At 41.7% G+C, this 23,272-nt stretch overlaps 1 protein-coding gene across 1 annotated transcript in view; it reads left to right on the top strand.

Moving 5' to 3' along the window:
- The window catches only part of Abca13 (ATP binding cassette subfamily A member 13), a 485,227-nt gene that overhangs the window by 97,571 nt on the left and 364,384 nt on the right, over positions 1-23,272 (top strand). The window contains exons 20-23 of the mRNA XM_021177120.2: positions 7,352-7,470; positions 12,822-12,985; positions 13,697-13,776; positions 14,736-14,857. Coding sequence (XP_021032779.1) covers positions 7,352-7,470; positions 12,822-12,985; positions 13,697-13,776; positions 14,736-14,857 — 485 coding nt within the window. The remainder of the gene's footprint in view (positions 1-7,351; positions 7,471-12,821; positions 12,986-13,696; positions 13,777-14,735; positions 14,858-23,272) is intronic.

Here is a 23,272-nt window from a genome sequence, read left to right as displayed (position 1 = left end):
AATAGCCCTTCCAAACATTGTTCCTCTCTGGTCCTTGTATCTTTGCTCATACAATCTGTTTCTTCTGTCTTCTCAAACTTAACTCCAGCCATATTCTGTGGCTGAGAATTGGGAGTGTCTCAGAACTGTCAGCTCCCTTTGCATTCAATAACCAATAGATACTGCCAACCAAACAAACTCTTTGCTTTTATTTCTTTTATCTTTCCTTCCGGTTAGAGTCACTGTTTCTTCCAGGCAGAAACTAATGTAATCATTCACCATATACAATACTTGCATGGAAGTTGTAATCCCTCAGTGCTGAGTAGTCTGTGTAGGGAATTGAATTCCACAGCCTTGGCACTTACTGTCTTTTTATGCCTGGTACTTCCTTTCTTCGGTAGTTTATAAACACTGTGAGAACGGCATCAATCTCATATTATGTTTTACATCTTCACAATACTCACCATAGTGTTCAATATTATGAATGAATTAGTTCATGGTTATTAAGACAACTTTGAACTAATGAATCACAAACTTGCCAGATTCATGGTGACACATTTACTGCTGATGTTGTCATTGAAAAATAATACCCTTAGCTGCCCCATAGATTGATTTAGTTACTTTAGAGCTTTCTCCAACAGGTAAGCATATGTTTGTAAACACTTCTGACTTCATATTGTTGTTTAAATAATTCCATGTGCATGTTCAGCCTGTATGCTATCATGAATGTGTTCTCCCTATTCATAAGGGCCGTGTGAATAGAACCCAACATGTTGCTTAGGTGTTCTCTTATTTGATGAGTGAATGCCAGGATTCCTCAGATACTCATGTTGCTGCCGTCCATGAGATTCCTAAATATATAACCTGTGTGTGTGTGGTGTTGGTGTCCATGAGTGCTCCTATACTCTCAGTCTGTGTGGTAGTACTTAAGAGACATTGGAAGAGCCATCTGCATACACTGGGCTCTTATTTGGTGTAAATGGACAGAATGTGCGATTGGAGAAGATAGAGCCCAAGGAGGAGTCTAGCTTATCCAGGAAGGGGACTATTAATATACAGAAGAGTTCACCATCAGTGAGGAAAGGTCACTAGTCTCAGAGTGGTCTCACTGGCCTGTGTGGGTGGCCATGGCTAGAATCCAGGTATGTAGAAGAGCATCTATCTGTGGCAGAAGGAAGGAGAAATGAGACTCAAGCAGGAAACAGCTTTCTAATTTTTTAAAATGCAATCTCACAAAATAATGCAAATTCTTCTACTGATCAGTGGTATTAGTTGAAAGAGGATACTGTAGGTGAGAGGGAAAGGTAGAAGAGAGAAGATGTTGGGGAATAAAACCTACATGGAGGCATGCCGGCTGAAGCCTGAAGGCTGGAGATTGGTATCTGTATTAACCGATGTGCTGCCCCATATCTAGATGATTCTTGGCATAGGCATGGTAGACATTCAACTGGTGTCTGTAAAAAGAGTGAGTGGGTCATTGAGTGGGTGCTGGCTATGGGACAGGCACATTGAGGCCAGTCTGCGTCATTGGTAAGTAAAGATAATACAGCCCTGTGTAGCACAAGCCTTTATTCACCAGAGCGTTAAGAGGCACAGAATTAAACTTGGCTTTGTTCAGGGACATCATGGCAACTGGTGTACTGGAAGGATAGAGAGGTTGATATTAAATAGTCTGAGTTCAGGGCTTCAGGTTAGCTGACAGACCCAGGACAGGCAACAGAATTTCTTTGAGACTCATAGAGGGTGAGCTGACATCTATTTCAAAGAGTAGTTTGAGAAGACTAAATAAGAGGAGGCTGTGACACACATGATCTCCCTGGGGCCTGTAGGGGACATGTGTGTGGTGCATACATTCTGACTTTCCTTCCCTGCTTCTAAGGCAGCTTGAGGATGGGGCTTCCTGTTCTCTACTGGGAAAGGCAGCCCTCAGGCTACTGAGAGCTGGGTCTCTGGAAAGAGATGGGGAAGATTAGCTCTGGTCTGCTCATTGCCCTTCTTGTAATAGAAATGTTTCTTTGAATCCATTAACTGTCATCTTTTGTTTTGAAACATTAAAAAGTAAGGGATAGAGGGCCAGAATGAACACTTGATAAACTGATGTCTAAGACTGTTGGGTAGGTGAGACCTAAATCTCTATAGACCTAAATTTTTATTTCTAATTCAAGCTGTCTATGAACATGGACTGTACTGCTAAACACCAAGCATCATATATCATGCTGATCAATAAAATCTCACTATGCTGAGACATGCTTGAGGACATGAAATCAAATCTCCTTCTGCTCTTCTGGCATACACAACTCAGCCATGTTTGAAGAGGCAATTATCTTGACATTTCATAGTTGGAGAAAGTAATGAATTTTCAATTAATGAAACCCTTATTGGTACCTGAATTTCTATGTATTTTGCCATTCTGGGTCACAGATGCTTAATTAATATAATATATAAGAAACATCATTACAAACTTAAGTTTTAGTTTTTATATTATACTCAGGCATGGCTGTTGTTGAGAGTGATGCTTCAGTTTCCTCATTAGAGCAGATGCTGTTCCATAGAGTGGGAGATCAGGGTGGAACCAGGAGGTTCTCAGTGAAATTGGAGGTACAATGAACCTGGAAAAGCAGATAGCTCTTCTGTCACACCAGGAATCTAGCTGTTTGAGGTGTTAATGGTGGCACAGTATTGAGTCCAGTATCATTTTTCTATTTCTTCTGATGTTAAATGTCAGAAGTGATCATATCAGTGTCTGTTAAGTTCATGGAAGAAGAAAAAGGAGGATGAGGAGGAAGAGGAAGAGAAGAAGAAGGAGGAGGAAGAGGAGGAGGTGGAGGAGGAATTGGACATAGTACTACTAGAAGATCTAGCAATACTTCTCCAGGGCATATACCAGAAGCTGTTCCAAGTTGTAATAAGGATACATGCTCCACTATGTTCATAGCAGCCTTATTTATAATAGCCAGAAGCTGGAAAGAACCCAGATGTCCCTCAACAGAGGGATGGATACAGAAAATGTGGTACATTTACACAATGGAGTACTACTCAGCTATTAAAACCAATGAATTTATGAAATTCTTAGGCAAATAGATGTATCTGGAGGGTATCATCCTGAGTATGGTAACCCAATCACAAAAGAACACACATGATATGTACTCACTGATAAGTGGATATTAGCCCAGAAACTTAGAATACCCAAGATACAATTTGCAAAACACATGAAACTCAAGAAGAAGGAAGACCAAAGTGTGGATACTTCGTTCCTTTTTAGAATGGGGAACAAAATACCCATGAAAGGAGTTACAGAGACAAAGTTCAGAGTTGAAATGGAAGAAAGGACCATCCAGAGACTGCCCCATCCGGGGATCCATCCCATATACAACCACCAAACCCAGATACTATTCCATATGCCAGAAAGATTTTGCTGACATGACCCTGATATAACTATCTCTTGTGAGGCTATACCAGTGCCTGGCAAATACAGAAGTGGATGTTCACAGTCATCTATTGGATGGAACACAGGGCCCCTAAAGAAGGAGTTAGAGAAAATACCCAAGGAGCTAAAGGGGTCAGCAACCCTATGGGAGGAACAACAATATGAACTAACCAGTACCCCCCCCCCCCAGAACTGTGCCTCTAGTTGCATATGTAGCAGAGGATGGCCTAGTCAGCCATCAGTGGGAGGAGAGGCCCTCGGTCTTGCGAAGATCATATGCCCCAGTACAGGGGAATGCCAGGGCCAGGAACTGGGAGTGGGTGGGTTGGGAAGCAGGGTGGGGGGAGGGTATAGGGTACTTTCAGGATAGCAATTGAAATGTAAATAAAGAAAATATCTAATACAAATATAAATAAAAAAGAAAAGGAAGAGGAGGAGGAGGAAGAAGAGGAGGAGGAGGAAGTGGCGGCAGCAGCAGCAGTCAGTAGGCATCCACTTTTCCACTTTAATAGTCTCATGTCATCAATTAATGAACTGAGGAACAGAGAACAGGAGTCATGCTTGGAATGATTAGTTCAAGGTCAGGAATGGAAAAAACTGCTGTGTAGGCAGGGTACTTGTGCAAGCATGAGGACCTAAGTTCAGATTTCCAGCACTTATGTGAACATTGGTTGTGGTGATCCATGCTCAAGTGGGGGGAGTTCTTGTGCTGGGGAGGAGGCAGAGACAGGTGGGTATTCAGAGCTTTCTAGAGGTAACTAGTCAATCAGGTAGCTCCAAGTTCAGTGAAAACCATTGTCTTAGAAAAGAAGGATGGAGAAGGCATTGAGAAAGATACCCAACATCTACATGTGCACCAGCACACATGAGAACAGACACACATATACATATGTATATATATAGACACACAGAGAGAGAGACAGAGAGAGAGAGAGACAGAGAGAGAGAAAGAGACAGAGAGAGAGAGAGACAGAGAGACAGACAGAGAGAGAGAGAGAGAGAGAGAGAGAGAGAGAGAGAGAGAGAGAGAGAGAGAGAGAGAGAGAGAGAGAGATTTCAAGGTTAGAGTACCTCACCAGCTAAGGAGATTGGTGGATACAGTGTGGAACTGTAGAGAGAGGTGGCAGACCTGGAATGCCAGGGCAGATATCTAATGTGTCTTTAGGTCAGAAGAGAAACAAGCTCAGGAAGAGGGACTGGAGTGAGGCTTTGAAGATGAAAAGAGAGTTGGAGAAAGAGGGCTCCATGTAGGGCAGATGGTCCAGGTACAAGCTGAGTTGTTGCTAGTGACAAGACTGTGTTATATGTTCTTGTGGTTATGCCTTTAGGGTAGACTCAATGGGAGGTGGGATAGAAAGAGGCCAGGTAGCCAGAAGCCTGGCACTGCTTCTGACAGGCACATCATCACAATCTAACTTTATAGAAATGCAGGACAAGTCTACCCTACGTCCACTTCACTGCCTAAGGAGACAACTAAGGCACACACATCTCCCCTCCTTCCCTTCCCCCTTTCCTTCCTTCCTTCCTCCCTCCCTCCCTCCCTCCCTCCCTCCCTCCCTCCCTCCCTCCCTTCTCTCTCTCTCTCTCTCTCTCTCTCTCTCTCTCTCTCTCTCTCTCTCTTTCTTTCTTTCTTTCTTTCTTTCTTTCTTTCTTTCTTTCTTTCTTTCTTTCTTTCTTTCTTTCTTTCTTTTCTTGTGTGTGTGTATGTTGGGAAGACAATGTCTCCGTATGTAATTTAGGCTGGCCCTAAGTTCATGATCCCCCTCCCTCAGCCTCCTAGGTGCCAGGATTGTAGGTGGGTATAATCCTAGGGTAAACTAGAGCCTGTTCACTTTGTATTTCTTCTTGTGGTACACTGCCTGGACTCAAACTGTTTTCTTTTTAAAATTTGTAAGAATAACTTTTTTTGCTCTTTGAAAAACTATTGTTTAGTGATTTATAAAATATATGCTGTTTCCTATAACGACCCAGTATCTAGAACATGTGTTGAATGCCAAGTATACTTGAAAGCAGATATGAGACCCAGAAAATGGAAGTGTGCAGGGAGATGAACTCCCAGGGCCCTAGATATCCAGGGAAGGAAAGGACAAATTTATGTGTGGGCTGGATAAGGCTGAGTTCTGAGAGGTAACTAGTTAGAAAGGAAGCAGAAGTCCCCTGTGGAAGGGACAGGGACATGAAGAATACATATTTTTAGTGCTCAGGAGGAGGAGGAGCAGGAGGAGGTGGAGGTGGGTAGTGGTTGGGGAAGAACTTGAGGCACAGCATGGAACCTATGAGATTTCTGTAACTGATCTCATGGCAGAACATAACTGGTGATGGCTGGGAGATGTGGACAGGACCTTCTAGGAGTCTGGTAGTCCCCTGGATGTGACCAGGTGGGGAATTGGACAGAGATCCTGAACCTAGAGGCATTAGGAAGTAGAGTGGTAGTGTGAAGATTGAGGCAGGGGAATGGCAGGGATGCTTCCAGCTGTGACTAGAGACATGTGGAGGAGATAGAAGCCAACAAATATAATTAATTCTTCCACAAGAGCACTCTGAGAAAGAATGAGTGAAGTGATTATACCCATGTTAGGATAATAAGCAAGAGGTCTATGAGTGAATGTGTATCTGTCCCAGAGAAGATATGAGAAGAAGGGTCAGTGTGTAGGAATTCCATCTAGGAGGGGGGAATACAAGGAGAAAGGAAGTGTTGGGAAAGCAGAGATTATAAATTGATATCTATTCAACGGATTTAGCCCAGGTGGGTCTTTATTTACACTTTATACCTAAAAGGCCTTAATGCATGAAGAGAATGTAATATTTGTACACAGTGGTATGGAATTAAACCTTTAAAGAGAATGAGTTTCTGTCATTTACACTAACACGGATAGAAATGCTGGATGTTATGCTAAGTGGGGAAACCAGACATTGAAACTGAAACATATACTCATGTATATGTGGAAGCTGATATGTTGACTTGGTGAAGTGGCAGTAGAATGGAGAGGACCAGAGGCTACAGAGCCAGGATGTCTATAAGAGACAGAGATCCAACAGGCAGTTGGATGTGAGGTGCAATTTCCATTATTTTAAAGCCCAGTGGGGCAACTGTTTCTACTACTGATTTAGTTCAGAGGCAGTTGGGTGTTTCAGAATAGCTATTTCACTGAATGTCCTCAGTGCCCCTAAAATGATAATATTGGAGGTAATGGATAGTAATGTAATGTTTTAGTCATTTTTCTGTTGCTGTGATAAGGCACCTTTACCAAGGTAATGTCTAGAAGAGATTATTTGAGGCTTACAGTTTCAGAGGGTTAAAGTCCATGACTATCCTAGCAGGAGACATGGCTCCAGGCAGGAAGGGCACGGGAAGTTGAGCACTCACATCTTGAGACACAACTACAAAGCCAAAAAAGCTAAATGGTGTAGACTTTTGAAGTCTCAAAGTCCATCCCTAGTGACACACCTCCTCCACTAGGGCCACATCCCCTAACCCTTCCCAAATGTTTCCACCTCCTGACTAAACATTCCAACATTTGAATCTATGGGTCCATTTTTATTCAAATCACCATGGTCAATTATCTTAATTTATTAATTTTAGACATGAATGTACTCTATTAAGATGTGAAGTTACCGTGTGTGTGTGTGTGTGTGTGTGTATGTGTGTGTATCAAAAACATTTTTTTTTGAGGCAGGGTTTCTCTGTGTAGCCCTGGCTGTCCTGGAACTCCAGGCTGTCCTGAGACTCAGTGATCTGCCTGCCTGCCTCTGCCTCCCCAATGCCCAGCTGAAACCAAAATATTTTAAAAGGTGCAGATTCACCCCTATCTGCTTGTCCATCTTGGAGATTTAAGACATTTTTATGAATTTGTATCATTTTTGATCTTTGAAGAACAATTTTCTGAGCTTGAGCTGGTCAAGTGAGAACTGTTTACTATTTTTTTTCCCTATTTCTTTTGATAGAAAATCCTTCCCTGACTAAGGACATTCTGTGTGCTACGCTGAGTTGCAAGCAAGGTGGGATGAGGCACCTTATCTTATCTGCTTTGCAAGGAGTCACTTTGGTTCATCGCCACTACCAGGTTTGTCTTCTTTTATGTTTCAGAATGTTTTGTATTCATCACAGTTGGCTCAGGCAAGGTGGTGTGGTTGCTCCATAGTTACAGTTTATTTCTGAGAACCAGATACTCTGCTCTGTGGTCATGATGGAAGTGCACCCTGCAGATCTCATCGTATGCAAGGCTTGGCTAGTACTCAGCTATGAGAATTGCTGTTCAAGTCTTAGGGGTTTTATAAGTGGTGATTAATCATTTGCATCATTAAAACTCAAATTATAGTCATGTGTGACTATATAAATGATGTTAAAATAGAAAGTAACAAAGAGTTGGGACACATATCTTTCTGGTTCTGGTTCATGTTCTTTCCTCTGTCTAGAGACCATTGACATTTGTGTCGTCTGCATGATGGTGGTACTTTATTGCTCTATGCTTGCGACTGAGTAGGGTGGTACTTTATTGCTCTATGCTAGCTCTGTGTTCAGTGACATCATGCTTGCGGGAAGTGGGGTGTTTAAACCACAGGAATGGGCAAGTGCTCTCATACAGATTGTCTGTCTGTTTGTTCATCCATCTACCTGTCTGTATCTATCTGTATGTCTATCATCTATCTACCCATCTCATCTATTATCTGTCTGCCCATCCACTCATCTATCTGTTCATCCCTCATACCCACCTACCCATCTATTGATCCATAAATCAATTTATTTTCTATCACTTATCTATAATCTATTGTAATGGTTTGTATATGCTTGAACCAGGGAGTGGCACTATTGGGAGGTGTGGCCTTGTTGGAGTAGGTGTGTCATTATGCATGGAGGCTTTAAGACCCTCATCCTAGTCTGCCTATAAGCCAGTATTCTGCTAGCAGCCTTCAGCTAAAGATGTAGAACTCTCAGTTCTACCTGCACCATGCCTGCTTGGACACTGCCATGCTCCCACCTTGTTGATAATGGACTGAACTTCTGAACCTGTAAGCCAGTCCCAATTAGATGTTGTCCTTTATAAGACTTGCTTTGGACATGGTGTTTGTTCAGAGCAGTAAAACCCTGCAATGTCTATGTTTTGGAAAGGTAGGGTTTTTTGTTTCTTTATTTCTTAGTAGCACATATTAATTATTTATAAGTGGGTTTCATTATGATGTTTCATAGATGTATATATTATACCTTATCATATTCACCACACTATCCTCACTGCAAATAATTTTTATACAGTTTATTTTGATAATATTCTTTTCCATGTTCCAGTTCCTCCCAGATCCTTCTTAGCTCCTTATCTAACCAATTTCATGATTTTTTTTGTCCCTTATGCCCCCATCACCCATCTGAGAATGAAAATCTAAACAAACAAAAAACTCAAGAACACAAACATAACAAACAAAGCAATACAAAATAAAAGACACAAAAACAAAAGCATCGAGTCCCTCTATTGGAGGAGACTGAGTTTCCCTTTCTCAGTGTTTATCAGTTTGGAACAGTTTCCTGGTTACGGGTAGGGCTTTATGTTCACTTCTCTTTCTCAGTTGTAGGATTTTGTCTAGATTGAACTTGTGCAGGTCTGATGCATCCTTTCACAGTCTCTGTGAGGTCATATGTACCTCAGTCCCCTTATGCTTCAGAGATACTGTTTTCTAGGAGTGTGTGACATCTTGATGAATCAATAGCTGAAGGATTCACACAAACCAGCATTTCCTTCCTGGTATTTGTATTTTATCTAGGGACAGTTCTGAGTGTTTACTGTTTGTGTGATAAAGTGACCCTTTCCAATCTGAAGTTCAGCGGGTGTTGGATTCCACTGGGAATTAGAGATGGTGCTGATGAAGGCCTCCCACTGCTGGACCAATGCCTAATCATGTAATGAGGGCCTAAAATGTTCCCAAATCTGAAACTTTTGGTACCAACATGACAGCACTCATAAAAATGTACACATGATAGGTCATACTCAAAATACAGACACACAAAAGTAAAGTGTGGGATGCCTTTAGACTATGCATAGAGTCTAGGTAGAGTGGGTTCCTAACCCTCATGATGTATATTCAGACATCTCAATATCCAGAAAGACCTAGAATTAGAAAAACTTCGGGCCTCAAACATTTTATTTAGATAATCCAAATTCAGATATGTTATATTTTAAAAAAATGCACACAACAAAATCCTTGACTTCTGGAGCTCTGAGAGAAATTTATGATAATAAAACAGGCGACACTGTGCAGATTTTGAAACTGACCCCAAGACAAGATCCACAGTTCACATCAGTGTGTACACATGAATAATTCTGACTGGGACATATTAATTTCTATAAAGAGCAGAACACCCTGATTTGATGATGACAGCAAACAATTGCTCATATCAGGATGAAAAACATGTCTTAGTTTGGTTTTTGTTGCTACGATAAACACCATGACCAAAAACAACTTAGAGGGAGAAATAGTTTATTTGGCTTACAAGTTATAGTTTGCCATAAGGAGAGACCAAGGTAGGACCTCAAAATAGAAACCATGTGGTAAGCTGCTTGCTGCCCTGCTCTAGGTTGGATTTTGCTAGCTTTGTTATAAAACATTAGCCTAAGGATGGTCCTACCCACTGTGGGCTGGGCTCTCCTATGTCAATTAGGAATGAAGAACTTTCTTCAGAGACATGCCCACAGATCAGCCTCCTAGAAATGATTCCTCAGCTGAGTTACTTCATGAAAGGAATATCAAATTGACAACCTTGGTCCTAGGGTGTTTAGTATGTGAGTCTTTCAGAAATGTAAATCTTATCCACGTGATATCATGGGGTTTTTCTGTGTCAAAGGTCTACCTTTGTTGTGTTTAGGTGTTTAATGTCTTAAGTATTCTCTGTGAAGTTTGCTTTGTATTAGCATAGAGCTCCACTCACCAATCCAGATGAGAAGAGCTCAGAGTGTCAAGTCTTTATCCTGTCAGACTGGGTTTCCAGCAGCAGAAAGTTAACTGTCTTGGGATCGGTAGGAACTTGAAACTAGGTTTCGAAAGATGTCAATGCCCACAGAGTGACACTTTTGGGTTGACTAGAATCAGAGAATGTGTCTGGAATATCAGATTGGCTTTTGGGCTTCTGAATATACTCTCACATCTTGTGTTTTGGAAACTAGCAGTGTCTACTTCTCTGCCTCAGGCCTGAGTGATGGCAGTCTGCTTCACTCAGAGAAGGAGGGCCTGTATGCTACCTTTTACCTGTGGTGATTCTTCATGATCTCAAGGCTGTAGACTAACAGGGTCAAATATCAGTCTTTATGCTTAATATGTTACTTAACTGCAACCTTGTGCACTTATACTCAAGAATGTTGGTTTTTTTCTCTTTTATCAACACCTGCTACTGGAGAGGGCAGTGTGCTTTATTTCTTTGTAATTATTTCTATGTCAAAGTTATTGTTTTGTTAAATATAAGAATAATATCAGCAGGGGGTGCTATATATGCATCAGGTTAATGATGGCTTGGGAGTTCTGGGAGGAAGCAAGCCATGGGCAGAGGCTCCAATAAACTGAATTTTACTTATGTTCTCAGAAGCAAGTTATCAGGCAAGCTAATGCTCATTGTACCTATAGTTCTTGTCTCAGCACAGCATGCTGTGAGGAGGGGCGTCAGTGGAGGAAGGGGAGCATCAGGTCTGTGAAATGTCTTGGAGAGAGCAAGAGAAAGCTCAGCATGGGAAAGATGGACACAGCCTTACTATCTATCTCAGTCTTGCAGGAGCATGCCTGTTGCCTGTCATCCATTTCCTTTCTTCTCTCATAGGAACATAGGAAATAGCTGGGTCTGGGTTTGCAGAACAATGAAGGGGGAGGGTGAAGGAGCCTGCATCAATGAGGATGTGTCCAGTGGAAATCTAAGTGTGGGGAGGAGCTTGTGCCCTTTTCTAGTCCACCAGGAGCAGAAGCACACTCTTGCCATTGCTCCTGCCCAGGCCCTAGAGAACTAAAATTCTTTAGGGGGTTTTCAACACCCTGTTTACTTCCAAATAACTGCAGGGTACTTCTACCCTGTTTAGCCTGTTCTAGCTCCTGAATAAATGACACAGAGATGTGATGTACTTATTAACAAGCTGTAAACATAACTGAACTGTCAAAACATTTAAGACTGCCCATTTCCCATCCACATGATCCTTTACCTTTAATCCAAGTCCTGCTTTAGTTCACTCTGACCCATGTGTATCTTTATGACTGCTCTTTCATCATGATTTCATGGCAATTCCTCCTGTTCTTTTCACGTGCTTTCTCCATACCTTCTCCTCCTCATTGTCTTCTCCTCTCTCTCTTCTCTGGTCTCTCTGGAATTGCCTCATCCTTCTGACTCCAATGGGAAGTTCCACCCTTTTCTATTCTGCCAAGTGAGGTGGCTGATCAACTCTTTTATTAACCAATCATGGAAGATGGCAAATACATTTTTTATAACATAGAGATCAGAGATGGTTGGCCATGCTGTCTGGACCACAAGCAGATGTCTGGGCATAGAAATCAGCATTTAAATACACACCATACAAAACTACCTCTCAACCTCATGATGCTGGACGCCCAGGTTTCATCTAGTCTATGGTTTTTTTTTTTTTTTGATTGATTGATTTGACTTAGCATTTCTTCCAGGATTATTTATGTCATGCAAATGACATGATTTTTTTCTTTCACATGGCTGAATAGTATCTTACAGTGTGTTTAAGGCTTTTTGTTTTTATCAGTTCATCTCTCTCAGTGGACTTTCATGTCAATCCCACATGTTGTTTGCTGCAGTGATCATTTGACCTGTCCTTCATACCTGCTTCCCTTTCCATTAGTTATGGACCAAGGAGTGGTATTTGGGATCATACAGCCATTGTGAGGAACTCATACATGATCTTCTTTAATGTCAGTACTACTGTACATTTCCACCACCAACATATAATGGGTCCCCTTTCTCCATGTCTTCACCATAATCATCCCTGTATTTTATGTAGACAGCTTAGAAGGTTTGAGGAGCTGATCTCATTGCAGCTTTTATTCATGCTTCCTTAATTGAGAAAGCAGAGCTTACACATCTGTTCTCCACTTTGTCTCTTTCAGCATGTTTCCAGGTCTGTGCCAATATTTTTTATGATGACTTTTTTCTTTTACTTACTTTCTTTCTTTTTAAAACTTTCTTTTCCTATTAAACACTGAGGGATTGAGAAGAACTGGGAACTGGGCTCTGGGAAACTAAGTACCAGGTAACATGGTGTGACTTGTTTTCTGTCCTGTACCACAGTGCAGTCTTGCCCTGTCCTATGGCTGCCTGTGTGCAGAGGAAATGGGAGCATTGTTTGACACTTGAGGAAATAACTAAGGTCTGCATTTACCCGAGAACCAGCCTCAAGCTTGTGCACATAAATACTGCTGTGTTTTCTAGGAAATTGGAAAGATATGGTCCTCACCTGATCAGTTGGACTGTGAACGTCTTAGCAGGAATCTTTCCAGTGCCTTGGAAGGCTTTAAAAGCATCTTGGAAAATGCTTCCAGCCATAGCTGCACGTGCCAGCCCTTGGTGGGAGTGGTTCAGCAGCACATGCACAGGTGTGTAACGTGCTCTTGGGCCCTGCCCAGTATTCTCAGTTTTCTGAAAGATGTGTGCTTAAGTGTTCATGCAGAATGAGTTCTTTCTAAAGTTATTGATTTCAGATAGCATCGTCGCCAAGTACTAGTCAAACACCAGGGCTTTCCATAAATATGATTTACATTTTAAATCTTAGCAGCAGCTTTTGCTGTCAGATGAGCTGTATAGACAAGCAAGATGCTGGGTCAGATACTGAGATCCAATCCAGGAAGACAGTGTGACATTAAATGTAAGTAAATGAACAGACACATATTTTCAAATGATTCCATATCTGATTAAAACTTCTCATGTGTTTAGAAGTGTGAGCTCAGAAGTCAGGGGCTTGCCACTCTGAAGATGACATAGGTACAGAGAAGTGGCCATCTACCTGGGCCTGCAATAATTTGTCAGATGCACCATTGTCTATTTCCCACATATGGGAGAAGCCGTTTATCATGCATCTTGTTGCTATCACCCTGATTCATTTGCTGCACTGGGCTGAGCAAGGACATGTTGGAAATCTCATGTTGGGGAAATTCACACTCAGATAGTATCAGAGGACTGAGTATGTCCATTTATCAGAGGGGACCTGTGTTATCCAGCCTAGCTCCTAGAACAGAGGCAAGGTTATTCACTCCAACAATTGCTTCAGATGTTTTATCTTATCTCATTTTAATTTTCTGTCACTTTAGGTTGACCAAAAGTCTTGAGGAGGTTTGGATGTCAAAGATTCCTGTTATGACATTTCTTAGCAACTTCACAGTCACAGAGGGTATGTGGTTTCTCAGCTTGCTTGATTAAAAATTACATTTAGAGTTTCAGTTCAATATGTTATTAAAATGAATCATAAAGAAGGAAAATTATGCCATACTGTTAGGAAAGAAGAGACCTTGAACTTGAGAGGGAGTAGGGGACATAACAGTGTGAGGAGGGAGGAGAGAAAGGGCAAATGATATGATTACATTTCAATCTAAGAGGGGCTACATGTGGGGGGCCTGCCTGGGAAGAGATGGGGGGAGCTGTGATTGGGATATAAAGTGAATAAATAAATTAATTAATGGAAGAAAAGCTAAGTAAAAATATTAATGTTTTATTAAAAGACATTTGAAATAAAACACAAAAAAGCAAGAGTTGTGCTCTATATTCTGTAAAGACAAAAAGCAAAAACTAGCCTAACAACTTAGAATGGAGCCAGTCAGAGCACTTCAGGCTTCATGGGTAAATTCCTGAGGTCCCAAAAGTCAGGCAAAGGAAAGGAGGCCATCTTGTGTTGTCTAGATTTCTCATTCTGTCCTCCCACAAACTACTGGATCTTATGAGTCTCTGTCCCATCCACACAGCTCCTAAACCTCACACAGCATTGATATGAAAACTGTGAAGAATGCTCATACATCCTTAGGTGATGATTATTTTCTTGTTAAGAAAGATGAGGTCTCTACAGCACATGGTCACTGCTCATTCAGAAAGAATTCTTTCTCAAGTGAGTCTGAAAGCATCCTGAATTCAGAGTCAGCCATTGACCAGATAATACCCCATAGCTGGAGGTTTTTACTTACTTACACAGGAAGACTCCCCTAGAAGAGTAAGATAAAACTTTAGTTAGTGTCTACTATAAGCTGGACAGCATGAGAGAAACTTCTTATTTAGGTGGCAACATCAAATTTTGTTTTAAATCAACAAAACTTTTGAAAATTTATTAAGAACTCTGCTTTCCTTTTGTATTTTCTTCAGATGTAAAAATAAAGGATTTGATGAGAAACATCACCAAATTAACTGAGGACCTTCGCTCCTTCTTCCACATCTCTGAGGAAACCATCCACAGCATCTTAGAAGCCAACATTTCCCATTCAAAGGTACAGGGCTGCTTTCATCAGGAGGGACCCCTCACAGCTGCAGCTGCCCTGACCACATTTCCCTGCCTCCTTCTCCTTCCATAGCTGGGAGGGGGGGAATGGATGTCTATACAAACGATGTAGCTGAAATCAGAGGAACCCATGCAAACAAGCAGGGAGCTGAAGAATGTGAACATCTGGTGATACAAGTTGGTAACACCACCTTCGTTTGGATAAGATTTCTGGCAACATTTATTTTAGTGATATCTAATTCTGATGCATGAAGGCTATTAGGTTTTTAATTTTTTTTATAGTTCCATTTGTGTCATAAGCCTTAAATCCCCAAATAAAGCTAGTTAAAAATATGTAATCTGTCATGATGGAAAATAGTCATACACTCTGGTCATGTGGTATGACTGTGACTCATGACAGATGAGCAAAGTGACAGGCTTGGGTTTCACTGTTATGGCTGAGAAGTGTTAGGTAAAACCCTTATACCAAGTGTTGCTTATTTCTTATCTTTTTGAAATGGTATTAGGAGGTATCGCTTATCAGCAGAGAGGGGAAGCAGATGGCTACCATGTTAGCCTCAGCAAATGCCATGTGACTCCTTAGCTTGTGGTTTTCTGTACTTCTGGGGGGTGTGGTTATCATCCTCTGCAGAAAATCAAAAAACCAGAGTATATACAAGTGCTTTAATTGGCAATCACCTAGGCTCCAATATAAATTGAATTTCATGTTAATTTTGACTAATTGAGGCTCAATGCAAGCTTAGTAAGTAGATTCATTAACAGTTAATCTAAATTCAGAATGAAATAGATGAAAAGCCAGGGATCGGAAATGCAAACTATAGTATCACAAAGTTACTTATCACAAGAAAGGAAGTATCTACTTTCAATAAAAAAAAAATCAATTGTATCTCATTACATACCACATGTGATGGAAATGTGGGGATAAAGGAGGAGGGGAGCTCAGCAGAGAGTGGAGCTTTGGAAACATTTCTTCAGCTAGGCAACCGTCAGTGGAAATAGCGACTGCTGTGGTTTGAATGCTGCACTGTAGAATATTTCTAACAGGAGTCTGGAGCAGTGGCCAGACTACGTGAGCAGCAGCCCAAGGCTGCCCATATAGAAACTTTACTGATAAACTCACTTATTTCAAGGTCCACGTTTTAAGATTCACTTCAGTTTCTGCAGAGATTTCTACTTTGCTGCCTGCCTTGCTGCCTGCTTAGTAGTGTGCAGCCACCAGGTGTCGCTGATGTTCTATGGTGATATGGGCTGTACAGTGAGCCAGTGGGTTATGAAGTAAAAATTATAGCACAGATGATTTTGTGGTTCCTCCCCCCGAATCAGTGTACATTTCTGTGCATCTCTATAACCACTGTGGTCACCTGAGTAGATGGATCCATAGGAAATTGGACAGGGTCTAACAAATGCATTTTTATTGTTCAAACACTCAAGGCTATTCACATTAATGAATACATATGCACACTGACATCACACACAACCATAGCCTCTTAGCAGGTGACGCCTTGGGCTATGGTTTCTTCTAGAGTATCAACTTTATGTTTACTTCTTGTTTGTAGTCCCATGTCCTTTTGTTTGACCCTGGTTTTCTTTCCCATTGTCTCAGTCAGTTTACAAATTCATTACATTGAACTCATCCCAGGTGATCTTCAAGATACATTCTGCAGTGCTGCGTTCCTTGGAAAGCTGCAGAAACCTTCACTTGCTCTTTCTGTTGTCCACTCCATGTCTTTCCATGCATCAAGCATGGTTCTTAGATGCTGTACATCAAAGGCATTGCTCTACACAGCCAAACTTCTGTGAGGAGAGCTCATTAAATATGCAATGCTGACCATGTAGAGAAGACAATAGGAGGTCCTGTGACACACATGTAGCTCAATGATGGGGACAGACAGTCACAGGAAGCATGATTGAGCAGGGGACAATGGAGATGGAGCTGAAATTCTGAGCATTAGCTCTTGAGATACTGAAATAATGAAATAGGCAAGGGCCTGGCTGTTTTCCCTTCCTTGCCAAGGCTGACATGGGCAGTTCCTCTCCTCCTGAACTCCTTTCTTGAACATAACATCATCTCATCAAAACCCCAAATCTGAGACTCCAGAGATGCACTGGATTCTGAAGCACTTCTAGGCTAACCTCTTGCTTTGGGCTTCGTCCCCCTCTGCCTTCTCCTGCGGAGTATCTCCTCATTACATGCTGCAGGAGCCTGTTCCAGTGGACAGAGCCCAGCAGTGCCTTTCCATGGTAAGATGGTTCTGTTCAGGAATATGAAATCACAGAACTAATTGATTAGCTTCTGTCTCTCTCTCCCCTCTCTTCCTTCTCCGTCTTCATTCCCCTTCTCCCCCTGGCTGTCTTAAACATAACTGTCTTTTTTAATTCTATTCTCAGTTTTCTTGAACTACCCCAGGGAAAGGTGCATTTTGGCCGATAGTTGCAAACCCCCTGAGGGGCACCACTAAGCACTTGCTTACCTGTGCCCTGCTTTTCAGAGCCTCCCATTTTCAGTTCCTGAGATCCTAGATCATCTTATTACTACTGTGAAGACACGAAATGTTTACATGGGGCTTTTAGAAGGAAATCCAGTATCTCTAAAGTCATTCAGTATGAGTTTGTATCAGATCCCTCAGACATTGGCTTAATCACTGACTTCAGCCTGGGGCTCAGTCCTAGATAGAACCTATGGCTTTCTGCTATTCTCTCCTGCTCCTCTCTTCTATCTGGGTCTTTACCATGTCAGTAGGCCTGAGCTCAGCCCCAGCTCCAGAGAAGAGCAATGCTCATTAAAGTATTCAGGACCAGTTTTCCCAGTTTGACCCAATTTTGCTTTCTTATAACTCAAACAGGAAATCAGCAGTCACTTTTCTCATAGATCTACAGTGACTGCATTGCTATCATCATGTCCTTGCTGCTCACACAAAGAGCGAGCAGAGCGCATCCCACCTTGTTCAAGTTTTATCTCTACCTCAATGTATAATACCCTCAGCCCTGCCCTTGACTCATGGCCACATGTTCAAGCTGTTCAACCCATGCTCCTCCCCCAGGTCTTAGACCCATGCACTCCATGTGCAAACTTTTCAGACACCCCACCCCCCACCCCCTATCCCCATCTCGTGTAAGCTCTTGCTGAAAATGGTGAGGGCCTCTCATGGGGATCATCACTAGTTTTAAATCAAATAACTGTCCATGTGACAGCATCTATATGTCAAGAGTGGGAAAATACCTCCCCAGGTCCTTGGTCTCCCTGCAGATTTCCAAGTCAAACATGAATGTGTGGGAAACACAGCATCTTTGGTGTGGACCAGAGCAAAGTCTGAATTGTCTTCAGCGCTCTGAATGGAAAAATGTGTGCTTCTAATTGAGCAACAGTGTTTCCTTACCTTTATATACAACAGTGTTTCCTTTATATTCCTTACCTATGATACTTGATTCAGGCATCTTTCCAATGACAAAAACAGGCATAGCAATTTTTAAAAAAAGATAAATAGCAAAACAAAGCAAAAAAAGAAACTCTCTCTCTCTCTCTCTCTCTCTCTCTCTCTCTCACACACACACACACACACACACACACACACACACACACACACAGAGGAATGTTAACAACCCTAAGCAGACAGTTATCTTTGGTGGTGGTGAGAGATTCTCTGTGGGATCTTCTTTATTTGGTAGGGGAGGTGCCAAAAGTTCCAAGACAAAAAGCTTTACCCTCAAACAAATTCTATGAAATAACCTTCAGGTCAAAGAGCTGTCAACATTGAGGACATATTGGAAAGAGGTGGGGACAGAGGCTCTCAACAAGTGTTGAGGTCTTTTATGGGACCAGTATGGCTCCTGTCCACCCAGAGTTGGGAGCAGCCTCTTTGGGGTTGATGCCTTCTATTTGGGTGAGCCTCTCTTACCAGCCAAGTTCTATCCTGAAGCCATCTTTACATAACTGAGCAAACACAGCAATAAAAGGCAGGTTAGTAACCACAATTTACCCTTAGGAATTCCTAGAAAACCAGTCCAATCACGCGGGACCTGAGACTGCTCTGGTTGGGGAGAGAGAAATCCGGCCTACATAGGGCCACAAGCCTCTTCCGGTCAGAAAAGCACCGGGGTAGCTAGGGCGCAGGGTCGGCTGACACTCGCCAGCTACCCACAACACCCGCCACAGGATCTTAAGACTTCTGGTGAGTGGAACACAGCTTCTGCTCCAATCCAATTGCGCGCGGGACCTAAGACTGCATTAGTTAGGGAAGCAGAAACCGGCCTGAGTAGGGCCACAGGCCTCATCCGGCCGGATCAGCACCAGGGTAGCTAGAGCGCAGGGTCGGCTGACACCCACCAGCTACCCATGACCCCCGCCACAGGATTTTGAGACTGCTGGTGAGTGGAACACAGCTTCTGCTCCAGTCCAATCACGTGGGACCTGAGACTGCTTTGGTTGGGGAGGCAGAAATCCGGCCTACGTAGGGCCACAAGCCTCTTCCGGTCAGAAAAGCACCAGGGTAGCTAGGGCGCAGGGTCGGCTGACACTCGCCAGCTACCCACAACACCCGCCACAGGATCATAAGACTTCTGGAGAGTGGAACACAGCTTCTGCTCCAATCCAATTGCTCGCGGGACCTGAGACTGCATTAGTTAGGGAAGCAGAAAACCGGCCTGAGTAGGACCACAGGCCTCTTCCGGCTGGACCAGCACCGGGGTACCACCAGCTACCCACGACCCCCGCCACAGGATTTTGAGACTGCTGGTGAGTGGAACACAGCTTCTGCTCCAATCTTTAAACAGTGACAACGACAACAATTAACCCCAGAGATTACCAGATGGCGAAAGGTAAACGTAATAATCTTACTAACAGAAACCAAGACCACTCACCATCATCAGAACCCAGCACTTCCACTTCGCCCAGTCCAGGGCACCCAACACACCGGAAAAGCTAGACACGGATCTAAAAGCATATCTCCTGATGATGGTAGAGGACTTCAAGAAGGACTTTAATAACACACTTAAAGAAATACAAAGGAACACTGGTAAACAGGTAGAAGACATTAAAGAGGAAGCACAAAAATCCCTTAAAGAATTGCAGGAGAACACTGCTAAAGAGTTACAAATCCTTAAAGAAAAACAGGATAACCTAATCAAACAGGTAGAAGTCCTTAATGAAAAACAGGAAAACACATCCAAACAGATGATGGAAATGAACAAAACCATACTAGACCTAAAAAGGGAAGTAGACACAATAAAGAAAACCCAAAATGAGGCAACACTGGAGATAGAAACCCTAGGAAAGAAATCTGGAACCATAGATACGAGCATCAGCAACAGAATACAAGAGATGGAAGAGAGAATCTCAGGTGCAGAAGATTCCATAGAGAACATCGGCACAACAATCAAGGAAAATGTAAAATGCAAAAAGATCCTAACTCAAAACATCCAAGAAATACAGGACACAATGAGAAGACCAAACCTACGGATAATAGGAGTGGATGAGAATGAAGATTTTCAACTCAAAGGACCAGCAAACATCTTCAACAAAATTATAGAAGAAAACTTCCCAAATCTAAAGAAAGAGATGCCCATGAACATACAAGAAGCCTACAGAACTCCAAATAGACTGGACCAGAAAATAAATACCTCCCGACACATAATAATCAGAACAACAGATGCTCTAAATAAAGATAGAATACTAAAAGCAGTAAGAGAAAAAGGCCAAGTAACATATAAAGGCAAGCCTATCAGAATTACACCAGATTTTTCACCAGAGACTATGAAAGCCAGAAGATCCTGGACGGATGTTATACAGACACTAAAAGAACACAAATTCCAGCCCAGGCTACTATACCCAGCCAAACTCTCAATTAACATAGATGGAGAAACCAAAGTATTCCACGACAAAACCAAATTCACACATTATCTCTCCACGAATCCAGCCCTTCAAAGGATAATAACAGAAAAAAACCAATACAAGGACAGGAACCACGCCCTAGAAACAACAAGAAGGTAATCCCTCAACAAACCTAAAAGAAGACAGCCACAAGAACAGAATGCAAACTTTAACAACAAAAATAACAGGAAACAACAATTACTTTTCCTTAATATCTCTTAATACCAATGGACTCAACTCCCCGATAAAAAGACATAGACTAACAAACTGGCTACACAAACAAGACCCAACATTTTGCTGCTTACAGGAAACTCATCTCAGAGAAAAAGATAGACACTACCTCAGAATGAAAGGCTGGAAAACAATTTTCCAAGCAAATGGTATGAAGAAACAAGCTGGAGTAGTCATTCTAATATCTGATAAGATTGACTTCCAACCCAAAGTCATTAAAAAAGACAGGGAGGGACACTTCATACTCATCAAAGGTAAAATCCTCCAAGAGGAACTATCAATCCTGAATATCTATGCTCCAAATACAAAGGCAGCCACATTCATTAAAGAAACTTTAGTAAATCTCAAAGCACACATTGCACCTCATACAATAATAGTGGGAGACTTCAACACACCACTTTCACCAATGGACAGATCATGGAAACAGAAACTAAACAGGGACACAGAGAAACTAAGAGAAATTATGAATCAAATGGAACTGGCAGATATCTACAGAACATTCTATCCTAAAACAAAAGGATATACCTTCTTCTCAGCACCTCATGGTACCTTCTCCAAAATTGACCACATAATTGGTCACAAAACAGGCCTCAACAGATACAAAAATATTGAAATTGTCCCATGCATCCTATCAGATCACCATGGACTAAGGCTGATCTTCAATAACAAAATAAATAATAGAAAGCCAACCTTCACATGGAAACTGAACAACACTCTTCTCAATGATACCTTGGTCAAGGAAGGAATAAAGAAAGAAATTAAGGACTTTTTAGAGTTCAATGAAAATGAAGCCACAACATACCCAAACTTATGGGACGCAATGAAAGCATTTCTAAGAGGAAAACTCATAGCTCTGAGTGCCTCCAAAAGGAAACTAGAGAGAGCACACATTAGCAGCTTGACAACATACCTAAAAGCACTAGAACAAAAGGAAGCAAATTCACCCAAGAGGAGTAGAATGCAGGAAATAATCAAACTCAGGGGCGAAATCCACCAAGTGGAAACAAGAAAAACTATTCAAAGAATCAACCAATCAAGGAGCTGGTTCTTTGAGAAAATCAACAAGATAGATAAACCCTTAGCCAGACTCACTAGAGGGCACAGGGAAAGCATCCTAATTAACAAAATCAGAAATGAAAAAGGAGACATAACAACAGATCCTGAAGACATTCAAAACACCATCAGATCCTTCTACCAAAGGCTATACTCAACAAAACTGGAGAACCTGGATGAAATGGAGAAGTTCCTAGACAGATACCAGGTACCAAAGTTGAATCAAGATCAGGTTAATGATCTAAACAGCCCTATATCCCCCAAAGAAATAGAAGCAGTCATTAATAGTCTCCCAACGAAAAAAAAAGCCCAGGACCAGATGGGTTTAGTGCAGAGTTCTATCAGACCTTCAAAGAAGATCTAATCCCAGTTCTTCACAAACTATTCCACAAAATAGAAACAGAAGGTACTCTACCCAACTCATTCTATGAAGCCACAATTACTCTGATACCTAAACCACAAAAAGACCCAACAAGGATAGAAAACTTCAGACCAATATCCCTTATGAATATTGATGCAAAAATCCTCAATAAAGTTCTTGCTAACCGAATCCAAGGACACATCAAAACAATCATCCATCCTGACCAAGTAGGTTTCATCCCAGGGATGCAGAGATGGTTCAATATATGGAAATCCATCAACGTAATCCAGTATATAAACAAACTCAAAGACAAAAACCACATGGTCATCTCGTTAGATGCGGAAAAAGCATTTGACAAGATCCAACACCCATTCATGATAAAAGTCTTGGAAAGATCAGGAATTCAAGGCCCATACCTAAACATGATAAAAGCAATCTACAGCAAACCAGTAGCCAACATCAAAGTAAATGGTGAGAAGCTTGAAGCAATCCCTCTAAAATCAGGGACTAGACAAGGCTGTCCACTTTCTCCATACCTATTCAACATTGTACTTGAAGTCCTAGCCAGAGCAATTCGACAACAAAAGGAGATCAAAGGGATACAAATTGGAAAAGATGAAGTCAAAATATCACTCTTTGCAGATGATATGATAGTATATATAAGTGACCCTAAAAATTCCACCAGAGAACTCCTAAGCCTGATAAACAGCTTCGGTGAAGTAGCTGGATATAAAATTAACTCAAACAAATCAATGGCCTTTCTCTACACAAAGAATAAACAGGCTGAGAAAGAAATTAGGGAAACAACACCCTTCTCAATAGTCACAAATAATATAAAATATCTTGGCGTGACTCTAACTAAGGAAGTGAAAGATCTGTATAATAAAAACTTC

Source organism: Mus caroli, unplaced genomic scaffold (assembly GCF_978045245.1).
Source record: "Mus caroli unplaced genomic scaffold, Mus_caroli_1 scaffold_13, whole genome shotgun sequence".
Lineage (NCBI taxonomy): Eukaryota > Metazoa > Chordata > Mammalia > Rodentia > Muridae > Mus > Mus caroli.
Note: the sequence above shows the minus strand (reverse complement) of the source record. Positions and strands in the feature narration are given on the sequence as shown.